The sequence below is a fragment of the Oncorhynchus gorbuscha genome, linkage group LG11 (assembly GCF_021184085.1).
Source record: "Oncorhynchus gorbuscha isolate QuinsamMale2020 ecotype Even-year linkage group LG11, OgorEven_v1.0, whole genome shotgun sequence".
Classification (NCBI taxonomy): Eukaryota; Metazoa; Chordata; class Actinopteri; order Salmoniformes; family Salmonidae; genus Oncorhynchus; species Oncorhynchus gorbuscha.
Window position 1 is genome coordinate 55,141,534 of NC_060183.1, and position 18,027 is coordinate 55,159,560.

The window sequence follows — 18,027 nt, forward strand, 5'->3', positions numbered from 1 at the left end:
TATCTTCCTCCTTTCCCTGAAGTTACAGTGTCACTGATCAAATGTGAAACCAATGGTTCCATTGACTAGCTTCATGTCATGTTAGATAAGATTAGTGATGAGCTTCAACCACCCAGTCATGTTAGATAAGATTAGTGATGAGCTTCAACCACCCAGACATTTTAGATAAGATTAGTGATGAGCTTCAACCACCCAGTCATGTTAGATAAGATTAGTGATGAGCTTCAACCACCCAGTCATGTTAGATAAGATTAGTGATGAGCTTCAACCACCCAGACATTTTAGATAAGATTAGTGATGAGCTTCAACCACCCAGTCATGTTGTTAAATAAGATTAGTGATTAGCTTTCAACCACCCAGTCATTTTAGATAAGATTAGTGATGAGCTTCAACCACCCAGACATTTTAGATAAGATTAGTGATGAGCTTCAACCACCCAGTCATGTTGTTAAATAAGATTAGTGATGAGCTTCAACCACCCAGTCATTTTAGATAAGATTAGTGATGAGCTTCAACCACCCAGTTATGTTGTTAAATAAGATTAGTGATTAGCTTTCAACCACCCAGTCATTTTAGATAAGATTAGTGATGAGCTTCAACCACCCAGTTATGTTGTTAAATAAGATTAGTGATTAGCTTTCAACCACCCAGTCATTTTAGATAAGATTAGTGATGAGCTTCAACCACCCAGACATTTTAGATAAGATTAGTGATGAGCTTCAACCACCCAGTCATGTTGTTAAATAAGATTAGTGATGAGCTTCAACCACCCAGTCATTTTAGATAAGATTAGTGATTAGCTTTCAACCACCCAGTCATTTTAGATAAGATTAGTGATGAGCTTCAACCACCCAGACATTTTAGATAAGATTAGTGATGAGCTTCAACCACCCAGACATTTTAGATAAGATTAGTGATGAGCTTCAACCACCCAGTCATGCTAGATAAGATTAGTGATTAGCTTTCAACCACCCAGTCATGCTAGATAAGATTAGTGATGAGCTTCAACCACCCAGTCATGCTAGATAAGATTAGTGATTAGCTTTCAACCACCCAGTCATTTTAGATAAGATTAGTGATGAGCTTCAACCACCCAGACATTTTAGATAAGATTAGTGATTAGCTTTCAACCACCCAGTCATTTTAGATAAGATTAGTGATGAGCTTCAACCACCCAGACATTTTAGATAAGATTAGTGATGAGCTTCAACCACCCAGACATTTTAGATAAGATTAGTGATGAGCTTCAACCACCCAGACATTTTAGATAAGATTAGTGATGAGCTTCAACCACCCAGACATTTTAGATAAGATTAGTGATGAGCTTCAACCACCCAGACATTTTAGATAAGATTAGTGATGAGCTTCAACCACCCAGACATTTTAGATAAGATTAGTGATGAGCTTCAACCACCCAGTCATGTTGTTAAATAAGATTAGTGATTAGCTTTCAACCACCCAGTCATTTTAGATAAGATTAGTGATGAGCTTCAACCACCCAGTTATGTTGTTAAATAAGATTAGTGATGAGCTTCAACCACCCGGACATTTTAGATAAGATTAGTGATGAGCTTCAACCACCCAGTCATGTTAGATAAGATTAGTGATTAGCTTTCAACCACCCAGTCATTTTAGATAAGATTAGTGATGAGCTTCAACCACCCAGTCATGTTAGATAAGATTAGTGATGAGCTTTCAACCACCCAGTCATTTTAGATAAGATTAGTGATGAGCTTTCAACCACCCAGACATTTTAGATAAGATTAGTGATGAGCTTCAACCACCCAGTCATGTTAGATAAGATTAGTGATGAGCTTCAACCACCCAGTCATTTTAGATAAGATTAGTGATGAGCTTCAACCACCCAGTCATGTTAGATAAGATTAGTGATGAGCTTTCAACCACCCAGTCATGTTAGATAAGATTAGTGATGAGCTTTCAACCACCCAGTCATGTTAGATAAGATTAGTGATGAGCTTCAACCACCCAGTCATGTTAGATAAGATTAGTGATTAGCTTTCAACCACCCAGTCATTTTAGATAAGATTAGTGATGAGCTTCAACCACCCAGTCATGTTAGATAAGATTAGTGATGAGCTTTCAACCACCCAGTCATTTTAGATAAGATTAGTGATGAGCTTTCAACCACCCAGTCATGTTAGATAAGATTAGTGATGAGCTTTCAACCACCCAGTCATGTTAGATAAGATTAGTGATGAGCTTTCAACCACCCAGTCATTTTAGATAAGATTAGTGATGAGCTTTCAACCACCCAGTCATGTTAGATAAGATTAGTGATTAGTTTCAACCACCCAGTCATTTTAGATAAGATTAGTGATGAGCTTCAACCACCCAGTCATGTTAGATAAGATTAGTGATGAGCTTCAGCCACCCAGTCATGTTGTTAAATAAGATTAGTGATGAGCTTTCAACCACCCAGTCATGTTAGATAAGATTAGTGATGAGCTTCAACCACCCAGTCATGTTAGATAAGATTAGTGATGAGCTTTCAACCACCCAGACATTTTAGATAAGATTAGTGATGAGCTTCAACCACCCAGTCATGTTAGATAAGATTAGTGATGAGCTTCAACCACCCAGTCATTTTAGATAAGATTAGTGATGAGCTTCAACCACCCAGTCATGTTAGATAAGATTAGTGATGAGCTTTCAACCACCCAGTCATGTTAGATAAGATTAGTGATGAGCTTTCAACCACCCAGTCATGTTAGATAAGATTAGTGATGAGCTTCAACCACCCAGTCATGTTAGATAAGATTAGTGATTAGCTTTCAACCACCCAGTCATTTTAGATAAGATTAGTGATGAGCTTCAACCACCCAGTCATGTTAGATAAGATTAGTGATGAGCTTTCAACCACCCAGTCATTTTAGATAAGATTAGTGATGAGCTTTCAACCACCCAGTCATGTTAGATAAGATTAGTGATGAGCTTTCAACCACCCAGTCATGTTTAGATAAGATTAGTGATGAGCTTTCAACCACCCAGTCATTTTAGATAAGATTAGTGATGAGCTTTCAACCACCCAGTCATGTTAGATAAGATTAGTGATTAGTTTCAACCACCCAGTCATTTTAGATAAGATTAGTGATGAGCTTCAACCACCCAGTCATGTTAGATAAGATTAGTGATGAGCTTCAACCACCCAGTCATGTTGTTAAATAAGATTAGTGATGAGCTTTCAACCACCCAGTCATGTTAGATAAGATTAGTGATGAGCTTCAACCACCCAGTCATGTTAGATAAGATTAGTGATGAGCTTCAGCCACCCAGTCATGTTGTTAAATAAGATTAGTGATGAGCTTCAACCACCCAGTCATGTTAGATAAGATTAGTGATGAGCTTCAACCACCCAGTCATGTTAGATAAGATTAGTGATGAGCTTTCAACCACCCAGTCATGTTAGATAAGATTAGTGATGAGCTTTCAACCACCCAGTCATTTTAGATAAGATTAGTGATGAGCTTTCAACCACCCAGTCATGTTAGATAAGATTAGTGATGAGCTTTCAACCACCCAGTCATGTTAGATAAGATTAGTGATGAGCTTTCAACCACCCAGTCATGTTAGATAAGATTAGTGATGAGCTTTCAACCACCCAGTCATGTTAGATAAGATTAGTGATTAGTTTCAACCACCCAGTCATGTTAGATAAGATTAGTGATTAGTTTCAACCACCCAGTCATTTTAGATAAGATTAGTGATGAGCTTCAACCACCCAGTCATGTTAGATAAGATTAGTGATGAGCTTCAACCACCCAGTCATGTTGTTAAATAAGATTAGTGATGAGCTTTCAACCACCCAGTCATGTTAGATAAGATTAGTGATGAGCTTCAACCACCCAGTCATGTTAGATAAGATTAGTGATGAGCTTCAACCACCCAGTCATGTTGTTAAATAAGATTAGTGATGAGCTTTCAACCACCCAGTCATTTTAGATAAGATTAGTGATGAGCTTCAACCACCCAGTCATGTTAGATAAGATTAGTGATGAGCTTCAACCACCCAATCATTTTAGATAAGATTAGTGATGAGCTTCAACCACCCAGTCATTTTAGATAAGATTAGTGATGAGCTTCAACCACCCAGTCATGTTAGATAAGATTAGTGATGAGCTTTCAACCACCCAGTCATGTTGTTAAATAAGATTAGTGATGAGCTTCAACCACCCAGTCATGTTAGATAAGATTAGTGATTAGCTTCAACCACCCAGTCATGTTAGATAAGATTAGTGATGAGCTTTCAACCACCCAGTCATGTTGTTAAATAAGATTAGTGATGAGCTTCAACCACCCAGTCATGTTAGATAAGATTAGTGATTAGCTTTCAACCACCCAGTCATGTTGTTAAATAAGATTAGTGATGAGCTTTCAACCACCCAGACATTTTAGATAAGATTAGTGATGAGCTTCAACCACCCAGTCATGTTAGATAAGATTAGTGATGAGCTTCAACCACCCAGTCATGTTAGATAAGATTAGTGATGAGCTTTCAACCACCCAGTCATGTTAGATAAGATTAGTGATGAGCTTCAACCACCCAGTCATTTTAGATAAGATTAGTGATGAGCTTCAACCACCCAGTCATGTTAGATAAGATTAGTGATGAGCTTTCAACCACCCAGTCATTTTAGATAAGATTAGTGATGAGCTTCAACCACCCAGTCATTTTAGATAAGATTAGTGATGAGCTTTCAACCACCCAGTCATGTTGTTAAATAAGATTAGTGATGAGCTTCAACCACCCAGTCATGTTGTTAAATAAGATTAGTGATGAGCTTCAACCACCCAGTCATGTTGTTAAATAAGATTAGTGATGAGCTTTCAACCACCCAGTCATTTTAGATAAGATTAGTGATGAGCTTCAACCACCCAGTCATGTTGTCAAAATAAGATTAGTGATGAGCTTTCAACCACCCAGTCATTTTAGATAAGATTAGTGATGAGCTTCAACCACCCAGTCATGTTGTTAAATAAGATTAGTGATGAGCTTTCAACCACCCAGTCATTTTAAATAAGATTAGTGATGAGCTTCAACCACCCAGTCATGTTGTTAAATAAGATTAGTGATGAGCTTTCAACCACCCAGTCATTTTAGATAAGATTAGTGATGAGCTTCAACCACCCAGTCATGTTAGATAAGATTAGTGATGAGCTTCAACCACCCAGTCATGTTAGATAAGATTAGTGATGAGCTTCAACCACCCAGTCATTTTAGATAAGATTAGTGATGAGCTTCAACCACCCAGTCATTTTAGATAAGATTAGTGATGAGCTTCAACCACCCAGTCATTTTAGATAAGATTAGTGATTAGCTTTCAACCACCCAGTCATGTTAGATAAGATTAGTGATGAGCTTTCAACCACCCAGTCATTTTAGATAAGATTAGTGATGAGCTTTCAACCACCCAGTCATTTTAGATAAGATTAGTGATGAGCTTTCAACCACCCAGTCATTTTAGATAAGATTAGTGATGAGCTTCAACCACCCAGTCATTTTAGATAAGATTAGTGATGAGCTTTCAACCACCCAGTCATTTTAGATAAGATTAAGATAAGATTACCCAGTCATGTTAGATAAGATTAGTGATGAGCTTTCAACCACCCAGTCATGTTAGATAAGATTAGTGATGAGCTTCAACCACCCAGACATTTTAGATAAGATTAGTGATGAGCTTCAACCACCCAGACATTTTAGATAAGATTAGTGATGAGCTTCAACCACCCAGACATTTTAGATGATTAGTGATGAGCTTTCAACCACCCAGACATTTTAGATAAGATTAGTGATGAGCTTCAACCACCCAGACATTTTAGATGATTAGTGATGAGCTTCAACCACCCAGACATTTTAGATAAGATTAGTGATGAGCTTTCAACCACCCAGTCATGTTAGATAAGATTAGTGATGAGCTTCAACCACCCAGTCATTTTAGATAAGATTAGTGATGAGCTTTCAACCACCCAGACATTTTAGATACGATTAGTGATGAGCTTCAACCACCCAGACATTTTAGATAAGATTAGTGATGAGCTTCAACCACCCAGTCATGTTAGATAAGATTAGTGATGAGCTTCAACCACCCAGTCATGTTAGATTAGTGATTAGTAAGATTAGTGATTAGTTTCAACCACCCAGTCATGTTAAATAAGATTAGTGATGAGCTTTCAACCACCCAGTCATGTTAAATAAGATTAGTGATGAGCTTCAACCACCCAGTCATGTTAGATAAGATTAGTGATTAGTTTCAACCACCCAGTCATGTTAGATAAGATTAGTGATGAGCTTTCAACCACCCAGTCATTTTAGATAAGATTAGTGATGAGCTTCAACCACCCAGACATTTTAGATAAGATTAGTGATGAGCTTTCAACCACCCAGTCATTTTAGATAAGATTAGTGATGAGCTTTCAACCACCCAGTCATTTTAGATAAGATTAGTGATGAGCTTTCAACCACCCAGTCATTTTAGATAAGATTAGTGATGAGCTTTCAACCACCCAGTCATTTTAGATAAGATTAGTGATGAGCTTTCAACCACCCAGTCATTTTAGATAAGATTAGTGATGAGCTTTCAACCACCCAGACATTTTAGATAAGATTAGTGATGAGCTTTCAACCACCCAGTCATGTTAGATAAGATTAGTGATGAGCTTTCAACCACCCAGTCATTTTAGATAAGATTAGTGATGAGCTTTCAACCACCCAGACATTTTAGATAAGATTAGTGATGAGCTTTCAACCACCCAGTCATTTTAGATAAGATTAGTGATGAGCTTCAACCACCCAGTCATGTTAGATAAGATTAGTGATTAGCTTTCAACCACCCAGTCATTTTAGATAAGATTAGTGATGAGCTTCAACCACCCAGTCATGTTAGATAAGATTAGTGATGAGCTTTCAACCACCCAGTCATTTTAGATAAGATTAGTGATGAGCTTCAACCACCTAGACATTTTAGATAAGATTAGTGATGAGCTTCAACCACCCAGTCATGTTGTTAAATAAGATTAGTGATGAGCTTTCAACCACCCAGTCATGTTGTTAAATAAGATTAGTGATGAGCTTTCAACCACCTAGTCATGTTAGATAAGATTAGTGATGAGCTTCAACCACCCAGTCATGTTAGATAAGATTAGTGATGAGCTTCAACCACCCAGTCATGTTAGATAAGATTAGTGATGAGCTTCAACCACCCAGTCATGTTAGATAAGATTAGTGATGAGCTTCAACCACCCAGTCATGTTAGATAAGATTAGTGATGAGCTTCAACCACCCAGTCATGTTAGATAAGATTAGTGATTAGTTTCAACCACCCAGTCATGTTAAATAAGATTAGTGATGAGCTTTCAACCACCCAGTCATGTTAAATAAGATTAGTGATGAGCTTCAACCACCCAGTCATGTTAGATAAGATTAGTGATGAGCTTCAACCACCCAGTCATGTTAGATAAGATTAGTGATGAGCTTCAACCACCCAGTCATTTTAGATAAGATTAGTGATGAGCTTCAAGCACCCAGTCATGTTAGATAAGATTAGTGATTAGCTTTCAACCACCCAGTCATTTTAGATAAGATTAGTGATGAGCTTCAACCACCCAGTCATGTTAGATAAGATTAGTGATGAGCTTTCAACCACCCAGTCATGTTAGATAAGATTAGTGATGAGCTTCAACCACCCAGACATTTTAGATAAGATTAGTGATGAGCTTCAACCACCCAGACATTTTAGATAAGATTAGTGATGAGCTTCAACCACCCAGACATTTTAGATGATTAGTGATGAGCTTTCAACCACCCAGACATTTTAGATAAGATTAGTGATGAGCTTCAACCACCCAGACATTTTAGATGATTAGTGATGAGCTTCAACCACCCAGACATTTTAGATAAGATTAGTGATGAGCTTTCAACCACCCAGTCATGTTAGATAAGATTAGTGATGAGCTTCAACCACCCAGTCATTTTAGATAAGATTAGTGATGAGCTTTCAACCACCCAGACATTTTAGATACGATTAGTGATGAGCTTCAACCACCCAGACATTTTAGATAAGATTAGTGATGAGCTTCAACCACCCAGACATTTTAGATAAGATTAGTGATGAGCTTTCAACCACCCAGTCATGTTAGATAAGATTAGTGATGAGCTTCAACCACCCAGTCATTTTAGATAAGATTAGTGATGAGCTTTCAACCACCCAGTCATGTTAGATAAGATTAGTGATTAGCTTTCAACCACCCAGTCATGTTAGATAAGATTAGTGATTAGCTTTCAACCACCCAGTCATTTTAGATAAGATTAGTGATGAGCTTCAACCACCCAGTCATGTTGTTAAATAAGATTAGTGATTAGCTTTCAACCACCCAGTCATTTTAGATAAGATTAGTGATGAGCTTCAACCACCCAGTTATGTTGTTAAATAAGATTAGTGATTAGCTTTCAACCACCCAGTCATTTTAAATAAGATTAGTGATGAGCTTCAACCACCCAGTCATTTTAGATAAGATTAGTGATGAGCTTTCAACCACCCAGTCATGTTGTTAAATAAGATTAGTGATTAGCTTTCAACCACCCAGTCATTTTAAATAAGATTAGTGATGAGCTTCAACCACCCAGTCATTTTAGATAAGATTAGTGATTAGCTTTCAACCACCCAGTCATGTTGTTAAATAAGATTAGTGATTAGTTTCAACCACCCAGCTTTAACTTCCTGACTGATGTCTTGAGATGTTGCTTCAGTACATCCACGTAATTTTACTTTCTCATGATGCCATTTATTTTGTGAAGCGCACCAGTCCCTCCTGCAGCAAAGCACCCCCACATCATGATGCTGCCACCCCCGTGCTTCCCAGTTGGGATGGTGTTCTTTGGCTTGCAAGCCTCCCCCTTCAAAGATAACGATGGCCATTATAGCCAAACAGTTCTATTTTTGTGTCATCAGACCAGAGGACATTTCTCTAAAAAGTACGATCTTTGTCCCCATGTGCAGTTGCAAACCCTAGTCTGTCTTTTTATGGCGGTTTTGGAGCAGTGGCTTCTTCCTTGCTGAGCGGCCTTTCAGGTTATGTTGATATAGGACTCGTTTTACTGTGGATATAGATATTTTTGTACCTGTTTCCTCCAGCATCTTCACAAGGTCCTTTGTTGTTGTTCTGGGATTGATTTGCACTTTTTTTAATCTCTAGGAGACAGAACACATCTCCTTCCTGAGCGGTATGATGGCTGCATGGTCCCATGGTGTTTATACTTGCGTACTATTGTTTGTACAGATGAATGTGGTATCTTCAGGCGTTTGGAAATTGTTCCCAAGGATGAACCAGACTTGTGGAGGTCTACAATATTTTTCTGAGATCTTGGCTGATTTCTTTTGATTTTCCCATGATGTCAAGAAAAGAGGCACTGAGTTTGAAGGTAGGCCTTGAAATATATCCACAGGTACACCTCCAATTGACTCAAATGATGTCAATTAGCCTATCAGAAGCTTCTAAAGCCATGACATAATTTTCTGGGATTTTCCAAGCTGTTTGAAGGCACTGTCAACTTAGTGTCTGTAAACTTCTGACCCACTGGAATTGTGAAATCATCTGTCTGTAAACAGTTGTTGGAAAAATTACTTGTGTCATGCACAAAGTAGATCTCCTAACCGACTTGCCAAAACTATAGTTTGTTAACAAGAAATTTGTGGAGTGGTTGAAAAACAAGTTTTAATGACTCCAACATAAGTGTAATTATGATATAGAACAGAACAGTGTGTCCTCTTAAGCTATGATGTGTCAAATCACCCGTGTCCTCATTTTCTCAATCTCTGAAAGGTGTATGTGTGTGTTTAGCTAACACACCAATGTCATCATATGTCACATCTCTGAGAATTAGGGTTGCTATGTGTCAATATACCCAATGTTCTCATAAGTCACCTTTCTCTGAAGGGGGTTGTATCTAGTTAATAGAAATCATGTCCTCGCCTCCCTCGAAATGGGGCTGGTATGTGGTTAACACACCATTGTGTTATCATGTGGTCCTCATGTCTCATCTGCCGTAGAAGCAGAATGCATTAGAGAGCATATTAGTGGCCCTCTGAGAGATCACTAAGAGGCGGATTCATCTCGAAACCACACATGCACACGCAAGCATGCACACAAACACACACAAACACACACACACACGCACACAAACACACAAACACACAGCTCCGCATCAAATGTGATAGGTTAAGGAACATTAGCTTTGCTGTGGGACTGCTGTGTGAACAGTGCTACTACACACAGCGACAAAGACACAAACGTGGCCCTCACACCAATCAGCCCCTCAAACCACAACAGTGTATGGAGTGACCCAAAGAGCAAAGGGTGGGGATCTTTAGGCAGCACGGTGGAGGTAACCCCCCACCCCTACTTCCTGCCTCTCCTACTAACACAAACACACTAAACAGACACATTATTGCTTTAATGTGAAATATCAAATCAACCATTCCAGGAACAGAGGACATCCAGCAAACAAATGTGGTCATTTAGCTTCCAAACCCAATCTGCTTGCTTAGCACCACTCTCATTGACATCATTAGATGGTCATTCGAGGTCCAGCCTTTAAACTTGCAATCTCTCCTTATTTGGTTGAATGTGCATATGTTTCAAGCAAAGCTAAAGCAATAGCTCTTCAAGGACACGCAATTATGAGTATGGATTTGTGGATTACAGTGACTGCTCACTATCACACCATTATGGGTTGATAAAGGGTTAGAGGAGGATTACTGAGTGGCCACATCACATGCATGGCCAGCCTCCCCGCCCATCCCTCGCTCAAAGGACAGAGGGATGAGGCAGCAATGATCGTTTACATGTCAAGGCCCTCCGTTGAAGTCAAGCGAAAGAGCAAAACGATGGAGAAGAGGAATGGACAGAACGACGTGGCGGACAAAAAAAGGCGTCGGAGCGAAGAAGAACAGGATGAAAAATGTCAGTGTTCCCACGAAACAACTCCTGTTAATTAAGCTATAAATAGAATGAACGTTGTTTAGCCACATGGAAGGAGATGTATAACTCTTCTCAATATGCTCGTTACTACTCCTATCTCGCTATGTGTGTACTCTGTCTTGTAGCTGCAGTTCTATTATTAGTTGATTACATTTGCTTGTCCCTTGAGGTATCTTCCCCTATGCAAATGGCGAGCGAAGGTAAATAACGTCATATACAACACCATTATATGACATGGGGGAGATGTTATAGCAGTAAACAGGAAAACACAGCGGTCCACTCAATATCTCACTGGAGCCACACAATATCAGTCACTTTTAATAGCAATGGGGACCTAGGGGCATCGGGTATAAGATTTATTAAAAGCAAGTCTATTTTCATAGACTTCATATTTAAGCTCAACAAGGGGCCTGTTTTTTTCCAACAACCTCCTCCTCGTCTCCTTCCTGGATGAGGTAATGAAAAATGGAACAGTAACGAACAAATAGCACCCCAGCAGTCTGTGTCCCTGTATTATAAAGGGCACTTTATATGACAGCCCATCTCCGGGGGTCAAGGTTCATGTTCCAAGACATTATCAATCCCAGCGGAAGGTCAGAGGGAGAATGTCAGTGATGTGATTATGGGGCTAACTGGCTAGCTGTGTGACGTCCCCGGGCAAAGTCGATGTGACCGCTGCAGCATTTGTGTGTGTGTGTGTGTCCATGTGCTTGCACATTCATGTGTGTGTCTCACAGAGAGATAGACATATTGTGTATGTATTTTTGTGTCTGCCTCACAGGTGGCCTCAGCGTTAAACAGAGGGCCGGGCAGACTGTGAGGAACACACAGCCTACAACACTGCCTAGACAGTCTCTTCTAGTAGCAGTGTGTGTTTGTGTGTACAGGCCATTGATATTCCCCTCAACAGACACATAAGACAATGACACCAGCCAGAATGAGGAAAGAGGGAGAAAAAGAGAGAGAGAGAGAGAGAGAGAGAGAGAGAGAGAGAGAGAGAGAGAGAGAGAGAGAGAGAGAGAGAGAGAGAGAGAGAGAGAGAGAGAGAGAGAGAAGGGAGTGTCGATTGATATTGATCAAGGAGGACAGAGGACAGGGGGAGACAGACAGAGGGAGATGAAGGGAGGAGTTTTGGGAGAGAAGGGGAGAGGGGGCGAGGAGAAGAGAGGGGGAGGTAAGATTGATGGATAACGCTGCAGATGTAATAATGTCCCACACAACAGACCTAATTTCCTTTACACCCCATCTGGGTGTGTATCTCCTCTCTTTCTGAGCTCTCTATCTCTTGCTATCGCATGCTGTGCCCACTTATGTGTGTCTGTTTCTGTACTTATCTTTTCGCATCTTGAAAGTTGGTAAGTATGGATTGTGAGTGTGTTTTTCTGAGTGTGTTTTTCTGTGTATATGTACATACTGTATACATATATAGTACCAGTCAAAAGTTTGGACAACTACTCATTCAAGGGTTCTTCTTTATTTTTTACTGTTTTCTACATTGTAGAATAATCGTAAAGACATCAAAACTATGAAATAACACATATGGAATCATGTGGGAATCAAAAATTCGATTTTAGATTCTTCAAAGTAGCAACCCTTTGCCTTGATGACAGTTTTGCACACTCTTGGCATTCTATCAGCTGTGATTGTGGAGGCCAGATAATCTGATGCAGCACTCCATCACTCTCCTTCTTAGTCAAATAGACATTACACAGCCTGGAGGTGTGTTGGGTCATTGTCCTAAAGCTGAACTTCAGCAAGACGGAGCTGCTCTTCCTCCCGGGGAAGGACTGCCCGTTCCATGATCTCGCCATCACGGTTGACAACTCCATTGTGTCCTCCTCCCAGAGCGCTAAGAACCTTGGCGTGATCCTGGACAACAAACTGTCGTTCTCAACTAACATCAAGGCGGTGGCCCGTTCCTGTAGGTTCATGCTCTACAACATCCGCAGAGTACGACCCTGCCTCACACAGGAAGCGGCGCAGGTCCTAATCCAGGCACTTGTCATCTCCCGTCTGGATTACTGCAACTCGCTGTTGGCTGGGCTCCCTGCCTGTGCCATTAAACCCCTACAACTCATCCAGAACGCCGCAGCCCGTCTAGTGTTCAACCTTCCCAAGTTCTCTCACGTCACCCCGCTCCTCCGCTCTCTCCACTGGCTTCCAGTTGAAGCTCGCATCCGCTACAAGACCATGGTGCTTGCCTACGGAGCTGTGAGGGGAACGGCACCTCAGTACCTCCAGGCTCTGATCAGGCCCTACACCCAAATAAGGGCACTGCGTTCATCCACCTCTGGCCTGCTCGCCTCCCTACCACTGAGGAAGTACAGTTCCCGCTCAGCTCAGTCAAAACTGTTCGCTGCTCTGGCTCCCCAATGGTGGAACAAACTCCCTCACGACGCCAGGACAGCGGAGTCAATCACCACCTTCCGGAGACACCTGAAACCCCACCTCTTTAAGGAATACCTAGGATAGGATAAAGTAATCCTTCTCACCCCCCCCTTAAAATATTTAGATGCACTATTGTAAAGTGGTTGTTCCACTGGATGTCATAAGGTGAATGCACCAATTTGTAAGTCGCTCTGGATAAGAGCGTCTGCTAAATGACTTAAATGTAAATGTCCTGTTGAAAAACATATGATAGTCCCACTAAGCGCAAACCAGATGGGATGGTGTATCCCTACAGAATGCTGGTTAAGTGTGCCTTGAATTCTAAATAAATCACAGTGTCACCAGTAAAGCACCACCACACCTCCTCCTCCATGCTTCATGGTAGGAACCACACATTCAGAGATCATCCGTTCACCTACTCTGCATCTCACAACGACACGGCAGTTGAAACCAAAAATCTCAAATTTGGACTCATCAGACCAAAGGACAGATTTCCACTGGTCTAATGTCCATTGTTTGTGTTTCTTGGCCCAAGCAAGTCCCTTCTTCGTATTGATGTCCTTTAGTAGTGGTTTCTTTGTAGCAATTCGACCACGAAGGCCTGATTTACGCAGTCTCCTTTGAACAGTTGATGTTGAGATATCTGTTACTTGAACTCTGTGAAGCAATTATTTGGGCTGCAATTTCTGAGGCTGGTAACTAATGTTCTTATCCTCTGCAGCAGAGGTCAAAATCAAATCAAATGTATTTGTCACATACACATGGTTAGCAGATGTTAATGCGAGTGTAGCGAAATGCTCGTGCTTCTAGTTCCGACAATGCAGTAGTAACCAACGAGTAAATTGAACCTAACAATTCCACAACTACTACCTTAAGTTAATTCTGGGAATGTGGGAACTCCTTCAAGACTGTTGAAAAAGCATTCCAGGTGAAGCTTGTTGAGAGAATTCCAAGAGTGTGCAACGCTGTCATCAAGGCAAAGGGTGGTTACTTTGAAGAATCTCAAATATAAAATATATTTTCATTTGTTTAACACTTTTTGGTTACTACATGATTCAATGTGTGTTATTTCATAGTTTTGAAGTCTTAACTATTATTCTACAAGACAAAAAATAGTCAAAATAAATACAAACCCTTGAATGAGTAGGTGTGTCCAAACCTTTGACATACAGTACCTGTCAAAGGTATAGACTCACCTACTAATTTCAGGATTTTAATTTATTTGGACTGTTTTCTACATTGTAGAATAATAGTGTGTATATATATATACGGTATGTACTGTATATTCCTGCTTCCCTCTGGTCAATAGATAAACTTGTAAACTCCCCGTCATACTCTCCTCATTGCAACACATGACAAACGTGTTGACAGACGTTCCTCATGACTTCCCAGCTATTCTTAGCTATTCCTGTGCAATATGCTGCAAAACACACACACACACACACACACACACACACACACACACACACACACACACACACACACACACACACACACACACACACACACACACACACACACACACACACACACACACACACACACACACACACACACACACACACACACACACACACGCCAGCGAGATCTTAACAATACAAAAGTGACCTTTTCTCCCTGGTGTGTTCCTTGTTTTTTCCCTCTCTCTTTGCTCTGTTCTCTCTTTCTCCGTGATCTCTGTTTCTCTCTTTCACTTGTCCTGATCTCTGGCTTTACACGGAGCTGTGATGGCTTTACACGTTCATGAAGCGGTGAGCTGATGACGATCCTCTTTGAGAGATGAGCCGATGCAGATGAATTCCCAGATCACAGTACAGAGAAAGAGAAGGCCATACCATATCACAACCTGATTTCTCTATCTGCATTTGAACTCATTGAAATACTCTGAGCATCATGTTTGTATTTTAGTAAACTTATTCTGACACAGACAAAAAGAAGGAAAGAAAGAAAGAACAAAGGCAAAATAAAAGTAGATAATAAACCGCGGTTCATCCAAACCTGATGCCCTGAACTGATAGTCCAAGAGCCTGACTTCATTCTCTCAGCTCATCTTTCTTCATTTCGTTCTCTCGCTTCTTTGGTAAGGCAAATTAAACCACTCCCTATCTTCCTACAACAAAGATCACCAGCAAATAAAACGATCAAAAACAACCCCCACGCATTCAACATTAGGCTCAGAAATACACTGAAGTATTCCCCTCTATGTATTAAAAACTACAGACACCTATAAAGTGTGTGGGTGGGTGTGAAAATGGAGATGGTATATCCTTATAGACTTCACCTGTAGTGAGAGATCCCCAGTTATAGTCCAATAAGCAGAGACAGCCACTCCTCCTTCACATCCCTGGTAAAGTGGCCCACTCTCCTCTCTGTCAAACGGCCAGCGGTGTGTGTGTCAGGGTGAGTGTGTGTGTGTGTTGTGTTCCACGGCTGTGTGAATTAGAGGAGTGCAGGAACTGCGCTTCTGCTTCTGAGCTGAACGGAGCGAAGGAGAGAGAGAGCAAGAGGGAGAGAGAGAGAGAGAGAATGCCCTGTGGGATTTGTAGGGAGTCTCCCATCCAGCAGCGCAACCACAACAAGAGATAGAGGGAGGAGGGGGGAGGAGCTAAAGAAAGAGGAAGAGAGGACTGGGGAGAGGGAGAAGTGTGTGTGTGTGTATGTGTGTACACCCATTAGAGCCCCCCCCCCCCCCCCCCCCCCCCCGAGCCCATCCCTGGTCAAGACATCAAGGCGCTGTGTACAGTTGCCATGTCCCACGGGACACACAGAGCCATTAGCATTCATCAGTCTACCGCCCCTGACTTTTCTAACACACACATATACATACAGTAGCTTTGATTTTACTTAACCATGAAAGGCAGAAAAATACAATACACAGGCGTTAGGCAGATGTACACACACAGTGTCTCTGAGACATGGGCATGGGAATAACAATATATACCAGGGCTAAGGGAGAGAGAAGCAGAGGAAATATCTCTCTCTCACTCACTCTCTCTCTCATTTCTGTTATTTATTGGCATGGGAAATATGTTTACACTGCCAAATCAAGTGGAATAGATAACTAACATAAGTGAAATAAACTAATCTAAATAAACAGTAAACATTATACTGACAAAAGTTTCAAAATAATTATATTTCAAATGTTATATTACTGGCTATGTATAGTGTTGTAAAATGTGCAAAAGGGAAATAAATGTACAGTTAAATATAGTTTGTTTACAATAGTGTTTGTGCTTCACTGGTTGCCCTTTTCTTGATGCAACAAGTCACACATATTGTTGCTGTGATGACACACTGTGGCATTTCACCTAATAGATATGGGAGTTTATCTAAACTGGATTTGTTTTGGAATTCTTTATGGGTCTGTGTAATCTGAGGGAAATATGCGTCTCCAGAATGATCATTCATTTGGCAGGAAGTTAGGAAGTGCAGCGCAGTGGGCACATAGCCGGTCTTCATCTCTCTATAGGTGATGGATTTTTTTATAGAAGGTTAGAAAATCACTTCCTTTGCGGTGGTTCACAATTTAGCGGCTCCTTTCTGGATTTTGATCATTAGCAGGTATTGCGAATTCTTCATTAGTGACCGGACCCCAGACCTCACAACCATAGAATGGCACCGGAGGAGATGGCTGCCGTTTTATGGCCTCCTAACCAATTGTGCAATTTTGTGTGTTTTTTTGTTTTATTTGTAACTTATTTTGTCTCTTATGACCGAAAAGAGCTTCTAGATATCAGGACAGCGATTATTCACCTCGTACTTGACGAATATTTTTCAATAACGAGTCGGACGTGAAGGACTTACTTCAGACACCCGACATGGCCCTCATCCCCGCCATTGGCAGGAGAAAGAGATGGAGATATCGAGGACGTAGGTCGGGGTGCCTTGTAAGGAGCCGACGGCAAGTGGGTAATCTGCCTCTACCATCAGTCCTATTAGCCAACGTACAATCATTGGATAACGAAATAGACGAGCTACGGACACATCGGGACATACTGCTGCCGTGGTTTATGCTGCATCGGCAAGATAGAACAGCCGCCTCTAGTAAGACAAGGGGTGGTGGTTTGTGTATATTTGTAAAAATATGGTACAGCTGGTACATGAAATTTAATATTAAGGAAGATTCGGGGTTTTGCTCGCCTGAGGTAGAGTATCAAATGATATGCTGTAGACCACACTATTTACCAAGAGAGTTTTCATCTGTATTTTTGTTGCTGTCTATTTACCACCACAAACCAATGCTGGCACTTAAACCACACTCAATGATCGGTATAAGGCCCTAAGCAAACAGGAAATGCTCATCCTGAGGGGCGCTCCTAGTGGCCGGGGACCTTAATGCAGGGAAATTTAAATCAGTTTTACCAAATTTCTACCAGCATGTTAAATGTGCAATCAGAGGGAAAAAAACTCTAGTCAACCTTTACTCCACACACATAGAGATGCGTACAAAGCTCTCCCTCGCCCTACATTTGGCAAATCTGACCATAATTATATCCTCCTGATTCCTACTTACAAGCAAACACTAAAGCAGGAAGCACCAGTGACTCGGTCAGTAAAGAAGTGTTCAGATGACGCAGATGCTAAGCTACAGGACTCTTTTGCTAGCACAGAAAGGAATATATTCCCGGGAATCATCCGATGGCA

General features: G+C 40.8%; 1 protein-coding gene across 11 annotated transcripts in view; it reads right to left on the reverse strand.

Annotated features, from left to right (window-relative positions):
• LOC124048947 (regulator of G-protein signaling 3-like) overlaps positions 1–18,027 on the reverse strand; it is a 221,153-nt gene that overhangs the window by 63,946 nt on the left and 139,180 nt on the right. The window contains exon 1 of one of the 11 annotated variants that reach the window (XM_046370150.1): positions 15,665–15,801. The exons of 9 other annotated variants lie outside the window; for them this stretch is intronic. Coding sequence is in view for 1 of the 2 variants with exons in the window: in XM_046370149.1 (XP_046226105.1) it covers positions 15,382–15,420 (39 nt within the window). In the remaining variant the exon portion in view is untranslated. Of the gene's footprint in view, positions 1–15,381; positions 15,521–15,664; positions 15,802–18,027 lie in introns of those variants that run through there. One more of the 11 variants, XM_046370149.1, reaches the window with a different exon arrangement.